Here is a 20518-nt window from a genome sequence, read left to right as displayed (position 1 = left end):
GACTTTGTTATGACAAGACTGTTTTTACTGTTTAAAAGTTGACTGCGTAGACTAAAGGTGAGTGCAACAACCGGAAAGGGTCGCTCAATTTATATTCAAGAGTAATAGGAAGAATAATCGTAATCTAGATCTGCTTTTCTGAAGAGTAGAGAGACGGCAAAGTAGTGCGACAAATCCACGTTGTTTCAAGGAACAAAAATCTCGTCACTGGTTCCACATGTACAGGGTTGCTTTTACCGAAACGGTCTTCGTTCTATTTTATGTCAAGCTTTTTGGAGCGTCTGTATCCCTTTCTTTAAAAGGCAAAAAATGAATTCCAGCAGCTCTGAAACTAGTGCTTTATAGAAAGGGTTTACGTCGCGTAGCCTCATATCATTGTCTCGCAAAAAGTCGAATTTATTATGACGCGCTCCACTTAGTTAATTTCTGGTCACGATATGCCCACCACTAGCAAACATGGTAAGTTCTCTTTCATCCACGTGAGTTTGGATAATTTTCCTAATTTCAGTCTCGCGACGTTTTCTTGATTTTAATGCAGACCTTATCCACTTGTTTTTCGCTGGCGAATGCGGCAGGCTTCTATAAACACAAAATTGTTTCAGCCGCCTTCTTCATTATCTTAGAGCTACAGTTGAATCAAACACTTCAAGAGTATTCTCAGTATACCAAGCCATTTCCTAACTGATACGTCTCGCGTGCCTAAATTATGACACATATAACAGTATGGGGGACTTACGTTTTCCATCAAAACGCGCACGAGGTTCATGTTTTTCTCACTGACACTTGCGACTCATCAATGACACAATGTGACAAACAACGTGATAAGAAGAGTATAACAAAGTTCACAAAGGAAAAAGCACTGAGTGAAATGGAGCTTATTGATACTGCGAATTCTGCTGTCATTTTGGACCATTCTACAAAATGACCACTCATGGTAAGCAAGGCATGTTCTCGAGACCAACCGTTACGTCTTGTAGTAGAAGTTTAACGTTTCGTAGTCATGCTGTCTTTCAAAATGTGGAAGGAACCCGGTGAGGGTAAACGGGAGCAATGAGTTTGAGGAATGGCAGGTGGCATGACGCGCGGAATGGCATAATTATGCGAAATACGATTTATGCGGGATTAACCGAAGAGCGCGTCATGTTTTCGCGCCAATTTTATAAGAGCAGCCGTCTTTTGGATGCTGAGGACTCTACTGAGCCGAGATAAATAGCCAACAAATCGAGGATTAGATCGTACGCTCGCTGTTTAGGAAGAAGTGAGGGAGACGAAATCGATGAAAAGTGGTTATAGTTTTCGAATTCAAGGAACTATGAGTAAATCCGTGGTGATTTAAATTTTATGTTCACCTTTTCTACTTGCGACTTCGATTGACAAAATGAACATGGCAGCGTGTAGTCTTATCAGGACAAAAGATAAACAAAAGGGCAAATAATAAACATTTACAGTATTTTATCTTCTTTTAAACCCTCGGTAAAGGATCAATTCTCATACCCTGTATGCTCGATGATTCATTTATCATGAGCGGGAAAATTGGCGCTGACTAATATTGAGATGGTCTTCAGGAAAAACAATTTGACCAAAATGTACTTTGTGATGAGAATAATTTCACCTTTTACACAACCTGTCGATAATTAGACACCATACTCGTCATTTGATCTTTTTGTCCTTGGGCTTTTTCGCTTTTAAATCTGAAGTTAGTCTTAGAGATCTGGCACTGAAGAGACCTTAAAGACCGATATGTTTAGTTCGAGAACACATAACTAACTGACATATCACGTATTATATAAAAGAGAGATTCTCGCAGTTATCTACGCAACCAGACTGTTCCGAAAAAACCTGAAAAAATGCAGGCTTGTATTTATCACCATATTGAATAGCTAGCCAGCTCAACAAATCAACAGTATACAGTGACTTGCGTACGTAGTTCAATCGACGAAAATGAAACGTGAGAAAAATTAAAACATATTTTTCCAATGAGTTAATTACAAATTGTTTATTCGTTACATTGTGTAACCATTAAGTGTTCACAAAGTCCAAACGACGTAGTTTATATTTAAAATTTCTCACACAATGGCCTTGGAAATGTAAGTTATTCCTTCAGTCTGCTGTTACTTTTTATCCCGACTAGTACTCGCGGCCACTTTCTGAGTTGTCAACTAGATATTTATTTTATTAAAAGTTCCTTGCATGCAAAAACTGTAAACAGTATTAATCGATTTCTTCCCCCTCACTTCTTCCGAACCAGCGATCAGACATGTTCTATCCCAGGCCTTTATTTTCTAATCCTCGATCTGTTGTTTAGTTGTCAATTATTCGGCTAGTGTCCGCAACATCGTAAAAAAACTCAGCTAGTTTTACAGCTGCATGCTCTTATAAAATTGGCGCTAAAACAGGACGCGCTCTTCAGTTAATTTATTTCTTAAAGTCACGCCGCATAACTCATATTTTGCAAAATTATGCCATTCCACACGTTATGCCACATGCCACTCCGCAAACTCGTTCCCCCTTTTTCACTCACCGGAAGGTACCAACAAGCGCTCCAGTTAGTTTAGCATTACCACCTGTTCATCGGTGGAAAAGAGGACGTTACTGTTTCGACGTCCTAGTGTGTTAGGGGAACTAAATAAAAGCTGTAAATCGAAAGGACACTTTTGGTCACGACATTTGGGTCTTTTGGAGCAGTAATGCTGGACACGTTTAGTGTGATTTCAAAGAAGGCTCGGGCACTTGTTTTGCGCGGGCGAACACAGGCTCGACTAAGGACAAAATTGCTTTGGCAAGATTACGTCATAGTTATCTGCAAATTTTTTACGAAAGTCTTGTTAAAACGTGTCCTCAAGGATACGTTTTAAAAAGGTTTGTGCTAATAATTAAAAGCAACCAAGCATAGTCATTGGTGTCGTCGAGATGTCAACTCTTTTAACGAATCGGTGGTGATAGCTTTTGTATCGTTCAAAATGTAGTGCGTAGGTGGCTCTCACTAGGTCCTTGTTTCCCATTATCAGAGAAAGGACCGGACTTGTTATAAATTTACTCCATATTGTGAGCATTGTTTGACATGATGGAGTAATTTGCAGTATTTAACAGCAAGTCACAGGAAACAAAGAAACAACATTATTTTAAAGGCTTGTTTGTTCTCTTCAAAATGAATTGTCAACAAATTGCTGGCTGGTTTCAAGAAGTTAAATTCGTAGCAAAAAGTGATATCCGTGAGACACACAACATTACTAGAAAACATTTTCTTTCGTGTTAATTTTATAAAGCTTTAATTGTCATGTTCACACCTCTACCATCAAAGAAACTCGTGGCTTTACTGACAAGTAATATGTTGGGACCGCTTAACAGGCTCACCTAAACTGATTTGACAAGAGATTTTAGATTGAGGAGATGTCAGGGTGAGATGTTTGCTAAGGAGACCAATTACATTTGCCCAGAGTACATCCAACCAGTTTAAAATGGGAAAAAAATTATCATAGACTTTCACTAGCTAGAGTCACGAGAAAGATGCACATTTTTCGACTGAAATATCAGTTGCATCTTAGAGATATATCTACATTGCCAAACGTGCGATCTCTTATCATACCTTGCATCTAAGCAATGTTCTGATAAAAACCAACGATGTCTGGGATGTATTTATGAGAAAGAACGAGACCTTGAATTAAACTAGAAACCATATTCCATAAACGAATTTTCCTTTTGCTGAATTCAACACAACGGTAAGAATTCAAAAAAACTATTTCAGTGTTGAAAAGGACAGCAGAGAAAACATGCTCGAGGTGAACAGCCCTTTTTTACGGGCCGGGAAACAGGCATTTAATACTGAGCATCTTAATTTCGCTAACATTTCATTTAAATGATACTTTGAAAGAAAAATTCTTCCGAACTGAAATTTATTTAATTCAGCAAGTTGAATGTATTCTTAAAGCCCGTTTCGTATTCCATTTAATGTTGGGATATTTCATAAAAGTCGGTTTTGATTGTTCGTGCGAGAAGGGGCTATTGTTAGTGGCAACTACACGGAACGGATGATACTTAATAAGCATAACTTGAGTGATTGATAACTTTGTCTACCGTGCGAACGTCAAATACTGTATATTCCATATATTGATCAGAAACAGTGTACTCACTTCGGACTAGCGTATACGGATCGGATTGTGTTTAAGAGTTGGCTGTGTTGACGAAGGTGAGTGCTGAGGATTTTCCCAGTTTAAGGTGTAAGAAATGTTGCAAGCGTGTTGAATCAATTTTAAAATTGGTTAAAGCTTTCATTCAACATCGATTCAACATTTCCTTTGTTCTCGAAAATGTTGAATGGCGTTGAAGCCGTTTGAACACTCTCTTCAGTTTTTGCCTCCAACGTTTTACCAACATCCATTCAACTTTTGTTGAGGGAATGTTGTTCAAATGTTGAAACCGTTTAAACGGGCCATTATCTTTATTTGTAATAAGAGCAATAAACTGCTCTTATGAATAGTAGAGCAAACGAATGCCGGCCTTTTTACTTAAGAAGGAGAGATCTCGGCTAATTTTGGTCCAATTTCACGGATCCTGCACGCTTGATTTTTAAGGAGCTCGGTTTCTTGCTTTTTGCGAAGAGGACACGAGGTGTGGATCATTTGGTTTTTACAAGTCAATAAGGAATTCTCCCCGTCCTGAAACAAGTGTCTCATAGAAAGTATAGACGTCTCGTACTCTCGTTGTCTCGCAAAATATAGCAAAGTGCTCTACTTATTCTCAAATAACGCACGCCATTGGGAAATACACCTATTTCTACTTCGCCAACTTGAGTTTGGAAATGGCACAAAATCCAAAATAAAAATTTTGGCCACAACAGATTAGTCTTGACGTAGTAATTTTGGAGACGTCTAGTACATTTGAAACAGGACTCAGGCTTTGGTTTGCGCGAGCGAATACCGTAGGCGTCTAAACACAAAACTCTTTCGGGCAGCTCAAGTTATAATCGATGTGTCTAATAAGCCCCGTCCGCATGAAAACGTTTTAAGACATTTCTTCGAACATTCAGATAAAAGCCGATAAGAAACTACCATACTTTAATCATAGATGTTTGTGTCGTCGATTAGTAAATTATTTTAAGGAATCGCTGGTTACAAAAAGAGCTTCTTCATCGTTCAAAATGTGTTGAGTAAGTATGAGAGGACCGAACTCCTAATACATTTACTCCATGTTGTTTTCCTTCCTTTTCGAGAAAAATTGGGCCAAATAATAAATTCGGCACAAAACAACAGCGAAAAAATCACAGAATAAAATCATTTTTCTCAGAAAAAGCGCCGAACGAAGTCAGCTTATTGATATTGCGAATTCTTAATTCTGCTGTCATTTTGGACCATTCTGTAAAATGGCCAAATTCGCCACTTATGGTAAGCAAGGCGTGTTCTCGAGACTAACGTGTTGTTGAAGTTTAAACGTTTCGTAGTCATACTGTCTTTAAAAACTGAGATGGAAGGTACCAACAAGCGCTCCAGTTAGTTTAGTATTACCACCTGCTCATCAGTGGAAAAGAGGACGTTACTGTTTCGACCTATTAGTTAAATGTTTCGCGAATTAAATAAAAGCTGTAAATCGAAAGGACACTTTTGGTCACGACATTTGAGTCTTTTGGTGCAGTAATGCTGGACACGTTTAGTGTAATTTCAAAGAAGGCCCAGGTGCTTGTTTTGCGCGGGCGAACACAGGCTCGACTAAGGACAAAATTATTTTCGCAAGATTAGGTCATAGTTATCTGATAAACTATAGTTGACTCTAACATTTCATCTAACACTGCGAATGTAGTCTCATGACCATTATACCAAGGTAGTCGGTAAATGTTTTACAAGAGTCTTGTTAAAACGTGTCCACAAGGATACAAGCAAGCAAGTCAAGCACAGTCATTCGTGTCGTCGAGGTGTCAACTCTTTTAACGAATCGGTGGTGCCTAGTTTTTGTATCGTTTAAAATGTAGTACGTAGGTGGCTCTCACTAGGTCCTTGTTTCCCATTATCAAAGAATCGAAAGGACCGAACTTGTAATAAATTTACTCTATATTGTGAGCATAGTTTGACGTGATGGAGTAATTTGTAGTATTTAACAGCAAGTCACAGAAAACAAAGTAACAACATTATTTTAAAGGCTTGCTTATTCCCTTCAAAATGAATTGTCAACAAATTGCTGGCTGGTTTAAAGAAGTTAAATTCGTAGCAAAAAGTGATATCCGTGCATGAGACACACAACATTACTAGAAAACATTTTCTTTCGAGTCAATTTTATAAAGCTTTAATTGTCATGTTCAAACCTCTACCATCAAAGAAACTCGTGACTTTACAAGTAATTTGTTGCGACCGCTTAACAGGCTCACCAAAAATGATTTGACCAGGATCTTTTACATTGAGGAGATGTCAGGGTGAGATGTTGAGAAAAAATAATTTTCTTTGCTAAGGAGACCATTTACATTTGCGCAGAGTACATCCAACCAGTTTAAAAATTATCATAGACTTCCACTAGCTATAATCACGAGAAAGATGCACATTTTTCAAAATATCAGTTTCATCTTAGAGATACATCTACATTGCCAAACGTGCGATCTCTTATCAAACCTTGCATCTAAGCAATGTTCTGATAAAAACCAACGATGTCTGGGATGTATTTATGAGAAAGAACGAGACCTTGAATTAATCTGGAAACCATATTGCATAAACGAATTTTCCTTTTACTGGCTTCAACGAAACGGTAAGAATTCAAAAAACTATTTCAGTCTTGAAAACGACAGCTGAGAAAACATGCTCGAGGTGAACAGCCCTTGTTTACGAGCCGGGAAACAGGCATTTAATACTGAGCATCGTAATTTCGCTAACATTTCATTTAAATGATACTTTGAAAGAAAAATTCTACCGAACTGAATATTATTTAATTCAGCAAGTTGAATGTATTCTTAAAGCCCGTTTTGTATTCCATTTAACATTGGGATATTTCATAAAAGCCGGTTTTGATTGTTCGTGCGAGAAGGGGCTATTGTTAGTGGCAACTACACGGAACGGATGATACTTAATAAGCATAACTTGAGTGATTGATAACTTTGTCTACCGTGCGAACGTCAAATACTGTATATTCCATATATTGATCAGAAACAGTGTACTCACTTCGGACTAGCGTACGGATCGGATTGTGTTTAAGAGTTGGCTGTGTTGACGAAGGTGAGTGCTGAGGGTTTTCTCAGTTTAAGGTGTAAGAAATGTTGAAGGTTTGTTGAAAGCGTGTTGAATCAATTTTAAAATTGGTTGAAGCTTTCATTCAACATCGATTCAACATTTCCTTTGTTCTCGAAAATGTTGAATGACGTTGAAGCCGTTTGAACACTCTGTTCAGTTTTTCCCTCTAACATTTTACCAACATCCGTTCAACTTTTGTTGAGGGAATGTTGTTCAAATGTTGAAACCGCTTAAACGGGGCGTTATCTTTATTTGTAATAATAGCAATAAACTGCTCTTATGAAGAGATGAGCAAACGAATGCCGGCCTTTTTACTGAAGAAGGAGAGATCTCGGCTAATTTTGGTCCAATTTCACGGATCCTGCAGGCCGCTTGATTTTTAAGGAGCTCGGTTTCTTGCTTTTTGCGAGGAGGACACGAGGTGTGAATCAGTTTTTTTTCTTTTTTTTGCAAGTCCATAAGGAATTCTCCCCGTCCTGAAACAAGTATCTCATAGAAAGTATAGACGTCTCGTACTCTCGTTGTCTCGCAAAATATAGCAAAGTGCTCCACTTATTCTCAAATAACGCAGGCCATTGGGAAATACGCCTATTTCTACTTCGCCCACTTAAGTTTGGAAATAGCGCAAAATCCAAAAGAAAAATTTTGGCCTCAACAGATTAGTCTTGACGTAGTAATTTTGGAGACGTCTAGTGCATTTGAAACAGGACTCAGGCATTTAGTTTACGCGGGCGAATACCGTAGGCTTCTAAACAAAACTGCCTTCGGGCAGCTCAAGTTATAATTGCGTGTGTCTAATAAGCCCCGTCCGCATGAAAACCTTTTAAAACATTTCTTCGAACATTCAGACAAAAGCTGATAAGAAACTACCATACTTTAATCATAGATGTTTGTGTCGTCGATTAGTAAATTATTTTAAGGAATCGCTGGTTACAAAAAGAGTTTCTTCATCGTTCAAAATGTGTTGAGTAAGTATGAGAGGACCGAACTCCTAATACATTTACTCCATGTTGTTTTCCCGCTTCCTTTTCGAGAAAAATTGGGCCAAATAATAAATTCGGCACAAAACAACAGCGAAAAAATCACAGAATAAAATCATTTTTCTCAGAAAAAGCGCCGAACGAAGTCAGCTTATTGATATTGCGAATTCTTAATTCTGCTGTCATTTTGGACCATTCTGTAAAATGGCCAAATTCGCCACTTATGGTAAGCAAGGCGTGTTCTCGAGACTAACGTGTTGTTGAAGTTTAAACGTTTCGTAGTCATACTGTCTTTAAAAACTGAGATGGAAGGTACCAACAAGCGCTCCAGTTAGTTTAGTATTACCACCTGCTCAGCAGTGGAAAAGTGGACGTTACTGTTTCGACCTATTAGTTAAATGTTTCGCGAATTAAATAATAGCTGTAAATCGAAAGGACACTTTTGGTCAAGACATTTGGGTCTTTTGGTGCAGTAATGCTGGACACGTTTAGTGTAATTTCAAAGAAGGCTAGGGCACTTGTTTTGCGCGGGCGAACACAGGCTCGACTAAGGACAAAATTTTTTTCGCAATATTAGGTCATACTTATCTGATAAACTATAGCTGACTCTAACATTTCCTCTAACACCGACTGCGAATGTTAAGTCTCATGACCATTATACCAAGGTAGTCGGTAAATTTTTTACGAGACTCTTGTTAAAACGTGTCCACAAGGATACGTTTTAAAAAGGTTTGTGCTAATAATTAAAAGCAACCAAGCATAGTCATTGGTGTCGTCGAGGTGTCAACTCTTTTAACGAATCGGTGGTGCCTAGCTTTTGTATCGTTCAAAATGTAGTGCGTAGGTGGCTCTCACTAGGTCCTTGTTTCCCATTATCAAAGAATCGAAAGGACCGAACTTGTAATAAATTTACTCTATATTGTGAGCATAGTTTGACATGATGGAGTGATTTGCAGTATTTAACAGCAAGTCACAGGAAACAAAGAAACACCATTATTTTAAACAAATTGCTGGCTGGTTTCAAGAAGTTATATTCGTAGCAAAAAGTGGTATCCGTGCATGAGACACACAACATTACTAGGAAACATTTTCTTTGGTGTCAATTTTATAAAGCTTTAATTGTCATGTTCAAACCTCTACCATCAAAGAAACTCGTGGCTTTACAAGTAATTTGCTGGGACCGCTTAACAGGCTCACCAAAAATGATTTGACCAGGATCTTTTACATTGAAGAGATATCAGGGTGAGATGTTGAGAAAAAATAATTTTTATTTGCTAAGGAGACCATTTACATTTGCGCAGAGTACATCCAACCAGTTTAAAATGGGGAAAAATTATCATAGACTTTCACTAGCTATATACACTAAAAAGATGCACATTTTTGGAAATATTACTGGTATCTTAGAAATATATCTACATTGCCACACGTGCGATCACTTATCATACCTTGCATCTAAGCAATGTTCTGATAAAAACCAACGATGTCTGGGATGTATTTATGAGAAAGAACGAGACCTTGAATTAAACTAGAAACCACATTCCATAAACGAATTTTCCTTTAACTGAATTTAACGAAACGGTAAGAATTCAAAAAACTATTTCAGTCTTGAAAACGACAGCTGAGAAAACATGGTCGAGGTGAACAGCCCTTGTTTACGGGCCGGGAAACAGGCATTTAATACTGAGCATCGTAATTTCGCTAACATTTCATTTAAATGATACTTTGAAAGAAAAATTCTACCGAACTGAAATTTATTTAATTCAGCAAGTTGAATGTATTCTTAAAGCCCGTTTCGTATTCCATTTAATATTGGGATATTTCATAAAAGCCGGTTTTGATTGTTCGTGCGAGAAGGGGCTATTGTTAGTGGCAACTACACGGAACGGATGATACTTAATAAGCATAACTTGAGTGATTGATAACTTTGTCTACCGTGCGAACGTCAAATACTGTATATTCCATATATTGATCAGAAACAGTGTACTCACTTCGGACTAGCGTACGGATCGGATTGTGTTTAAGAGTTGGCTGTGTTGACGAAGGTGAGTGCTGAGGGTTTTCTCAGTTTAAGGTGTAAGAAATGTTGAAGGTTTGTTGAAAGCGTGTTGAATCAATTTTAAAATTTGTTGAAGCTTTCATTCAACATCGATTCAACATTTCCTTTGTTCTCGAAATTGTTGAATGTCGTTGTAGCCGTTGAAACACTCCGCGGTTCAGTTTTTGCCTCTAACATTTTACCAACATCCATTCAACTTTTGTTGAGGGAATGTTGATCAAATGTTTAAACCGTTTAAACGGGCCATTATCTTTATTTGTAATAAGAGCAATAAACTGCTCTTTTGAATAGTAGAGCAAACGAATGCCGGCCTTTTTACTGAAGAAGGAGAGATCTCGGCTAATTTTGGTCGAATTTCACGGATCCTGCAGCCTTGATTTTTTTGAGAAGCTCGGTTTCTTGCTTTTTGCGAAGAGGGCACGACGTGTGAATCATTTGGTTTTTACAAGTCAATAAGGAATTCTCCACGTCGTGAAATAAGTGTCTCATAGAAAGTATAGACGTCTCGTACTCTCGTTGTCTCGCAAGATATAGAAAAGTACTCCACTTAGTTTATTCTCAAATACCGCACGCCATTCAGAAATACGCCCAAACATACTCAATACCTTCGGTAACATATACCACCCTTTTCCGTTAATTGTTTTTAAACAGGTCTTATTCTCAATCAAACCACTTTCTGTGCAAACAAAGAAAAGCAAAGTAAGAACTTGACAAATTTTTTATTTTAATTTTTTTATCGCTCGATTCTTTTTCTTCCTCAGAGATACTAACGACTGGAGACGATGGCACTAAACAGTGTTTTTCTTGGCTTGTTCTTAAGCTCCTTGCTCTTGGGATTCATAGAGCCAATACAAGGTTTGCAATTTCCTTTGCTTCGTAAGGAGTAAAAGGACCTGTTTATAAGGGAACCGTGTTGAGGACACATTCGATGTCTCGCCACATTTAATTAGGTCTATTCTTTCATTTTTCCTTTCCATGTATATTTAGGAATCAATGAATACAAGGAATATCAGTTCACAGAAAAATGCAATGATTGAACTTCCTCTGATGAGATAAAAAAGGCCTCTTTGAAAAATTTTTTCACTTTTATTTATTTTGCCACTCAAACCTTTCTTACATCGGTTAAAAAACAAACTTTATCAGGTAGCAGGAAGACCTCTGCAAGCTTGGTAGAGCTTTTCTAAGGAGATCTTCCTTACATTATCATTAACGTTAAACAATAATCATGTTAATCATGGTGACTCAGTTTAATTAGGAATAGCAATATATGTCAAATATTACTAGTTATTAAACAGCACCTACTTGTCCTTACGTCGCTTCTAGTTATAAATGATACTCTATTTAAAGAAATCTTGTCCCTTTTTTTTAAAATATACTTTGCCTTAATGTTTTAATTTGGTTGGCAGCCTGTTCTTAATTTTGGCCCCTCTACATACTTAATTGAAAATTTTTTTTTTCTTTTTTAGTTTATGTGTAATTTTGTTGACGATCTATTATTATGCTTATCAATAGTGTCATTCCTTGAAAAGTAATCTGTGAAAGCTAAAGGCAAGTTTCCATGATAGTGAGAACAGTGAGAATACATAAATGAGACTATCTGATAAATATTTAACTCATATATATTCAGTAGTTCTAACGACAGAAATAATGGCTTTCATTTCTGTCTATATTTAGAAAATGTCATAATTCTAACAACCTTTTTTTAAATTTTGTAAATACCTTGAAGTCTTGTTGAATAAGTACTTGCACAAAAAATATCTGTTGCAGTATTTCAGGTATGGGTAGAATAGCTGAAAATCAAAACTGAAAATCATGCAAATTCCTATACTGTATTAGGTGTAACACCTCTGGTAACAGGCTTGTATAACAAATCCCCTCATAGCCATCTATTTCATCTTGGTTCATTTGTTTGTTTTTTTCTTTTTAAACGTTTAGTAAACATGCTATAAAATCTTGTTAACTTTGTTTCCCCTCTTTTTTCTTGATTTTGATTTGCTCTCCCCACGAGGAAAAAGATGTTAGTGTGACTGAGAAACTTGCCTGCTAGTTATCTAACAGTTTTTATCGTTGTTTTAGGAGGTTTCTGCGATGGGAAAGCCAATGGTAACTACGAAGATCCCGACAACTGCCATGGATATATTGCCTGTTCAAATGGGTCCCTGCATAAAATGCCCTGTCCGGCTAAGTTGAAGTTCAACGAGAAAACAAACCGCTGTGAATACAACCCTTCTTGCCCTTCAGGTTGTTAAAATAATTCATTAGGTTTTACAGTAATCTTTTCACACTATCCTGTACACCCCAGCACTAAAATATCAAATTTGTAGCTCTCTGATTTCTTTCAATCCATACCCTCACAGTTTTCCTTCGAAAACAGTAGAACTCCAAAAGTAACGCCCACCCCCCCTCCCCCCCATCCCGAAAGTAGCGGCCCTTCGAAAATGACAACTCAACCGCAATAAAATACCGTATTGTATTTGATATAACGTTTCGAGTAGTACTTTTTGACTCTATAATACCTTCCTGCAAATAAATTGTGTCCATTTCGATCGACTAACAATGCCTTTTTAGAACGGTCTTCCAAATTTAAAGAAATTACTAAAGAGAAACCCTCTGCTCTTAAGTGTAACGCGGAGTGAACAGCCTTAGTGTAGAACTAAACAACGTGAAGAATCATTTGTGATTTGATTGCAAAATTCATTGAATTCTACTGGAAACTATCCTTTAAAAGCTGTATGTGTCAGCGGAGTCAAATGATACAGTAATTAGTTGCAGTATAATACGAACATTATTTTCGCTACACAGGGTCTTTTTGGGCCTTTTTAAGTTTTTGTTTTTTTGTTTCAGTTTGCTTTGTTCATGTGGAGAGTTAATAACATGCATAAACGGAATGACCTTTAAAAAAATCACAAACGTTTGGTAACCATCCGAAAGTAGCGACTACCAGATTATTGATTGGCCTTCTAAATCCGAAAGTAACGGGGACCGTTACTTTCGGGACTCTACGCTCTCCGGTAGCACAAAGTTGAATTAAGCCACTGTTTCCTCTTAAGCTCCCACTGTTTGGAGGTCAAATTTTTTAACAAGCCTGTCACTGCCACTTTTGGAAACAAAACATATCAGTAAAAATGGAGGAGTAAACAGGATTATACGTATTAAAAGCCAATAAGATTTCTTTGCTTAAAAAATTGTTAACGAAATGAGCTTTCGGCGACCAGACTTTAGCCTTTTGCGAAGGATAAATCAAAGGCTCCTGTGACTCATGAATGCAGAAGTGAATAGTGGTAACCGTAAGGCGGTACTCGCATCAAACTACGCTACAAGGAATGCGTTATGTATAAACAATTAAACAATTAAATTACACACTCGGATTCCTTCCGATACGCGAAGCAACGCAAAGGTGGGCGTGTGCGCTTTTTTTGGTGGTTTGCGTGGTTGCCAATCGACAAGAAAGCGTCCAGTTTTTCTTCCAAGAACCTCCGTAATTTTTTTCCCTCGAGTCGTGTTGTTGCCGAATGAAACTTGATACATGTGAACGATTTTGGTTGCCTACCACGTAACCTAAATCTTGCTGTTTTCAGCATTCTAAGTTCAAACGACGGCTTTTGTCGCGTTTTATAACATCCAGAGAAGGTTTTAACCTTGCTGAAGTTGCTATTTTGGCTTTATCCAAGTGAACGTAAATATAGACGTACATCAATCGTTGCGATGCAAATTTTCAGTGTTTACATTTTTGCTGTGGAATCGATCTTATTGCTCAAACTGGACCCCGAATGAATTTTATTGCGGCCACTGTCTGGGCGAATTTCATCCGCTAGTTTCGAGGACGTGTTTCTTTACACAAGATTACACCGAGTTGTCACGTTTCATCAATAAAAATAGAAAAACAGACAAAAAGCTTTACTAAATAAAAAATTTATTCAGATAGGTCTTTTTACAGGCCTAAGAAGCAAAAGCGTATAATTTTCGCCGGGAGGCGACTTGCAAGCGATTTGAAGTCAATTTTGAAGCGAATTTATCGCAGCACGTTTTTCAAACATTTTGCAAGAACTGTTCGGAAAACGAAAAATCGGTCTATTAGAATAGTATTTCAGTACAAATTCACAATCAAACCTGTAATTATTTGTGTGTTGTATTCCTAGAAACACTTAAACATTACCAAGGAACTCCGCGGATTAAAAGTTGATTTGAGATCCGCCCGATCATCGGGCTAATAAAACCACAAATCGAAGAAAAATTTCTTCGCCATTAATGCTTGATTTCCGCTGTTGAAACTTTCGAGCATCCCTTAGAAGTTTCTCTTTCGATTCACCGTTTCCAAGAGGTGTGTTTCCCTTCCAAAAACGCAAAATTCGCTTATTTCGACCAGCGCCAGAGTGAAATTCTGCTACATTACGATCACTGCGAATACTTCAAAGTTAACAACTCACCAACCAAGTGAAAACGCCACAATTGCTATAACTCGTTCATTGCGCATGCGCGAATTAACGAGTTAAAAAGCGCGCAAATGCATGAATATACAGCTGTCTCGACAGCGTACGTTACAATGCCGAAAGGTAGTCTGGAAAATACCCAATACATTTCGATTAAAGCACAGAATCCATATTGCCCCCACTGTTGAGATGGCGGGCAATATGCATTTCAATAAAAACTCAGAACCCATAATGCCTCCACCATGCAGCGAAGACTTGATCATGAGACGGCAGGCAATATGGATTCAAAGTTTTTATTGAAATTTATTGGGTGTTTCCCAGACTACCTCTCGGCATTATCACGTACGCTTAATTTTACGCTTTTTTGAACAACCTTTGTCGAAACAGCTGTATAAACATATTGGGATCCCAGTGGCGAGCCCAGCAGCAAATTATCATCAGTCAAACAAAAGTTATGAACGCCATATAGAGCACACTCCAACCGTGATGATCCGAACAACATTTTTCATTCCAGTCACAATCGATACAACTAGTACATGTGCAGGAAAACCGGCATATTCCATCGCAACATATCTTGGCACAGTTGAGCCCAAAGGAAGAGTACATGTCGCAATATATCAACATGTACATTGTAGTTAACTTATTTCAGCGTATTAACATTTCTGATAGGTGTCCTGCTCTCGTTACTACAATACCGCATCAGACTCGGGTGGCCAAAAAGTACAGGATGTTTTCATAGTTTGTTGAGGAACTGGTTATGAAACCGTGTATTACGGCAATGGTGCTGCAATTTTTGTTGGAGGGGCCGCGACCGTGTACAATCCTTTGTTTTAATGTTCACACTACAGTTGAATATCTTACAAGTAACGTTTCTATTGGTCAGTTACTCTAACACATTTCTAGATCTATTGCTGTCTGTAACAAACACGTTTGTCAGGCTTTATAACTACTGCCTTTTTTTAACTATGATGTTTTCTGAAACTCGTGTCAATAATGAGAAGTTCTCACTAAAAAGAAGTGTAGCTGAAGCAACCATGAGTCAAGGTTTGTCAATCTGATGTTTCTATCTGATTGCCCAAGTGAAACTTACAAATACAAAATTAGAAATCTTTTAGGTGGTTTGTACACGCTACATACTTAATTGAAATTTTTTTTTCTTTTGTAGTTTATGTGTAATTTTGTTGAAGATCTATTATTATGCTTATCAATAGTGTCATTCCTTGAAAAGTAATCTGTGAAAGCTAAAGGCAAGTTTCCATGATAGTGAGAACAGTGAGAATACATAAATGAGACTATCTGATAAATATTTAACTCATATATATTCAGTAGTTCTAACGACAGAAATAGTGGCTTTCATTTCTGTCTATATTTAGAAAATGTCATAATTCTAACAACCTTTTTTTAAATTTTGTAAATACCTTGAAGCCTTGTTGAATAAGTACTTGCACAAAAAATATCTGTTGCAGTATTTCAGGTATGGGTAGAACAGCCGAAAATCACAACTGAAAATCATGCAAATTCCTATACTGTATTAGGTGTAACACCTCTGGTAACAGGCTTGTATAACAAATCCCCTCATAGCCATCTATTTCATCTTGGTTTATTTGTTTGTTTTTGTTTTTCTTTTTAAACGTTTAGTAAACATGCTATAAAATCTTGTTAGCTTTGTTTCCCCTCTTTTTTCTTGATTTTGTTTTGCTCTCCCCACGAGGAAAAAGATGTTAGTGTGACTGAGAAACTTGCCTGCTAGTTATCTAACAGTTTTTATCGTTGTTTTAGGAGGTTTCTGCGATGGGAAAGCCAATGGTAACTACGCAGATCCCGACAACTGCTATGGATATATCGCCTGTTCAAATGGGTCCCTGTATAGAATGCCCTGTCCGGCTAAGTTGAAGTTCAACAAGACAACAAACCGCTGTGAATACAACGCTTCTTGCTCTCCAGGTTGTTAAAATAATTCATTAAGTTTTACAGCAATCTTTTCACACTATCCTGTACACCCCAGCACTAAAATATCAAATTTGTAGCTCTCTGATTTCTTTCAATCCATACCCTCACAGTTTTCCTTTGAAAACAGTTGAATTCCGAAAGTAACGCCCCCCCCCCCCCCCCATCCCGAAAGTAGCGGCCCTTCGAAAATGACAACTCAACCGCAATAAAATACCGTATTGTATTTGATATAACGTTTCGAGTAGTACTTTTTGACTCTATAATACCTTCCTGCAAATAAATTGTGTCCATTTCGATCGACTTACAATGCCTTTTTAGAACGGTCTTCCAAATTTAAAGAAATTACTAAAGAGAAACCCTCTGCTTTTAAGTGTAATGCGGATTGAACAGCCTTAGTGTAGGACTAAACAACGTGCAGAGTAGCTTAAAAAAGAGAAAACTGGCTCATTTTTAAAAATTACCCATAAATCAGCATAAAAACCAAAAAAAAAAACTAGAAATTAAAATAACCACTACTAGTCCTTAAAAAATCCTAAAAATTCAAAAAAATCCCAAAAAACTCAAAAAAAATTTCCAAATAAAATGGATTACCAAAAACAGAATTGTAAAGAACTCCAACAAATCTGCAAAGAACGAAAAATCATTTATTCTTCAAAAATGAGAAAACAAGAGATGATTGAAATTCTCACCCAAAACGACCAAGATCCCACAAAAAATGTCCATTTTGAAGTTCAAACTCGAATGGCAATCTTTCGAAACAACCCCGAACAACGAGAAAAAGCAAGAGAATGTTCACGTCGTTGGCGACAAAATAATCCCGAGAAAGCGAAAGAATATTGGAACAAATGGATGGAACACATTGAAAACGAAAAAGAACAAAAAGAAAAAGAACTCGCAGAAAGATGAATAAAAAAATAATCCTGAAAAAGTGAAAGAATATTGGGAAAAATTCAGGGAAAATTGTGGAAGAAAAAATATTTTAAATTTCTCTTCTGATGAAGAAAAATGGATAAAAAATGAACTGCAATTTTGATTTCTAGAGACATTCTCTGAAAATCACTCTCTTTTGAAACATACTCAACATTTTCAATTTCAATTTTTCCACTTCTGCAAGCATTTGCAATTCCAACCGCGCAAAGATTTATTCCATTTATCGCTTTTTTTCTTGTGGCGAATTCAAATATTGCCTCAAGGCTTTTGAGGAAGTCAAAAGTAAAAACTTCCGGTGCTAACAAATTTTGGCCACAAACAACTTGAAAAATGTTCTTTTTATCGTTGCCAAGAAAACAATGCCTTAGAAACAGCGGCCATAAATGTCCGCCGTTGCCAAGAAAACAATGCCTTAGAAACCGAATAAAATGATTTTTATTTAACACGCTTGTAATGTTTATTTTTTACAAAACTAAAATTTACATATCTTTTTTGGATATGTAAATTACTCGCTCTTTTAATTTTTTTCTCGCAAAAAAAACAATGAAAACCCACCCGCTCGCTTCTCAAATTCAACTCTCAGTTCCGAACGTCGAGAAGGGATCCGAGTTTTCTTTGATATTTTTTTTTTAATTTCCTCTTTTAAGGCATCAACATCAACTGGATTCGTCGATTCGCTTTTCACTGTCGAATCCTTCCTTTGTTTATTTCGAAGGCGCTCTTTCATCGAAAAATATTTTTCGATTTCTCGCAAAATCGAGTCAAACTCACCATCAGAAATAAATCCATCCTTTAAAGCTTTTGAAATCAAACGACTCATTGACAAAAGCGACGATTCAGCGAGAGAAACGGTTTTTTCATGTTTTCTCACTTTTCTTTCAAAATTCGCACTTCCAGCCATTGAAGCCGATGAGACGAGTGTCGCAACCAATGCAGTCAAACTCAAAGGAACACGGACGGCAATTCCGATTCCGCTCAACGAAGTTGCGACACTGCTTGATGCCAACAAGGTTGTCAAAAAAACTGAAACAGATGCTATTTTTGAAGCGACTGATTTTGCTCTCTTGTATTTTTTGCTGACTTGCTTGTAATGTGAAATTTCATCCTCAAGCTGTTTTTGACAATCACAAATCTTTTTCAATCTGAATTCCGCGCCCACTTCGTTTGCTTCGAGAGAAGGATTAAGTTGTGGCGCACTTGGAATGATATTTTGTTCACTCATTTTATTAAAGATCTCAAATAATTTCAAATTCAAATCTCAACGGAAGTCCATTAAAATCGATGACCTCACCATTTTCTTCTGTCACTGTGATTCGCAAAGAATTGATAACTTTTTTTCCACCTGCTATTTTTTGAAACGGAATATTTTTTGAATAGAATAATTGTCTTTCGTAAGGCTGTCCACTAATATCAAAACACGTCAAAACAGTTGAAGGTTTTCCATTGAAAAAATTTTCGTTTTTATCCACGAGATCGCAGCTGATGAGGATGTTATTGAATGAAAACAAACGATTGATGATGGGCACTCCATCTTTCAGAGTGTGCCGTTGGTCTTTCTGATTGAAGCCAAGAAGATAAGACAGTTCACGATCAAAAATAACTTTTTTGCCAGGATTTTCAATCACAATTGAACCCCTTTCATCACCAAGAATTACTTCGATGTTTTCTTTTTCAAATATTTTTTTTATTTCTTTTCCGATTGCGTGAAGACTGAAATATCCAGGATTAATTCTATTGACAGAACGAACGTTTTTATTATCAATCACGGTGATTTCTCCTCTCTTTTTCAAATTGTACCAAGAATTATAAAAAGAGCAATTGGTCATCCGGATGAACTCAAAATTTTCGATTGGCTCATCAAGCCAAATTGTTTCATCATTTGAATTCAGCAAGAAAGTCAAAACAACCATTTTCTTTTCAAAAGATAAAAAATGGAAAACTTGTTGAAATGGATTCAAACCAGCCCAGAAGCAAAAAACTTTCCAACCAAGCAAAAGAAAAAGCATGGAGAAACTTCAAAGCCAAATTTCCCAACGCTGACCTCAGCAAATTTGTTGCAGAAGTTGATTTCACCGACAAAACACATGCAACAACCGAAATAAATTACATTGTTATTCCAAATCAATTTTGGAAAATTGTTTCACCCAACCCCAAAGATTGGTCTGATGAAATGAAGAAAGCTCTTGGATTTGGTGGCTTTCCTCCTGAACTCATTCTCAATTCAAATCCTTCAAATTCAGTTCCTGCTGTTCCATTTTCTGACAAAATCCCCGAATCTTTTGGGGAAATCCTCAATCAACCAATCAAATTTTTGGTGAAACCAAACGAAAGCTTCACAACAAAATTCAGAGAAATATTCACGAAAACAAAGATCACCCACAAAACTGGAAAAGAATCGAGAAAATGGCTGAATCAACCAAGCATGGACCATTGGCCACAACAACTCAACTTTGCTTTTTGGTGTGCAACAACAGCATCTGGAATCTCAAGAAATCTCGTCAACTCTCCCCCTCCTCAAATCAAATCTTTCCTTCTTTTCCACATTTATTTCACAACAAGAAGGATTCTCTTTGAAATGGGAGGAATTCAAAGTGAATCTGCTCTTCCAGGTGACCCCACATTCAGTCAAACTGAAAACAAATTCGACATTCCTTCATTCAAGAGAATCTGTGCAGAATTTCAAAATTTCACCAAACGCAGATTTCAAATTCACTTTCGGTCAAAATTTTGGACTCGGTTTCGCGAACATCTTTTATCCAGGAGAAGGAGACTTTGCACAAAAGCATTGGACTTATCCCCCAGCAACCCTTCAAAACCCATCAAGTCAAAGATTCTCAGATGAAGGTGGAACTGACGAAAAAGGAAACAAAATTGATTTCATCAGAAACGATCAAGGAGCTGACAAACAGTTTGAATTGTTCATGCCAAACGGACCTCTCAATGGACTTTCTCAAGCAGGAATGGCAA

The 20518-nt window shown here is 37.2% G+C and overlaps 1 protein-coding gene across 7 annotated transcripts in view; it reads left to right on the top strand.

Moving 5' to 3' along the window:
• Positions 1-20518, top strand: part of LOC146459467 (chymotrypsinogen B-like) — a 126303-nt gene that overhangs the window by 80816 nt on the left and 24969 nt on the right. For 4 of the 7 annotated variants that reach the window (XM_085089395.1, XM_085089397.1, XM_085089393.1 and 1 more), the window contains exons 3-4: positions 12318-12482; positions 16451-16615. In XM_085089395.1, the coding sequence (XP_084945521.1) occupies positions 12318-12482; positions 16451-16615 (330 nt within the window). Of the gene's footprint in view, positions 1-10137; positions 10228-11002; positions 11097-12317; positions 12483-16450; positions 16616-20518 lie in introns of those variants that run through there. The other 3 variants (XM_085089394.1, XM_085089398.1, XM_085089399.1) reach the window with 3 other exon arrangements.

Source organism: Pavona decussata, unplaced genomic scaffold (genome assembly GCF_977016875.1).
Source record: "Pavona decussata unplaced genomic scaffold, jaPavDecu1.1 SCAFFOLD_219, whole genome shotgun sequence".
Classification (NCBI taxonomy): domain Eukaryota; kingdom Metazoa; phylum Cnidaria; class Anthozoa; order Scleractinia; family Agariciidae; genus Pavona; species Pavona decussata.
This window is presented reverse-complemented; position numbering and strand designations above follow the sequence as displayed.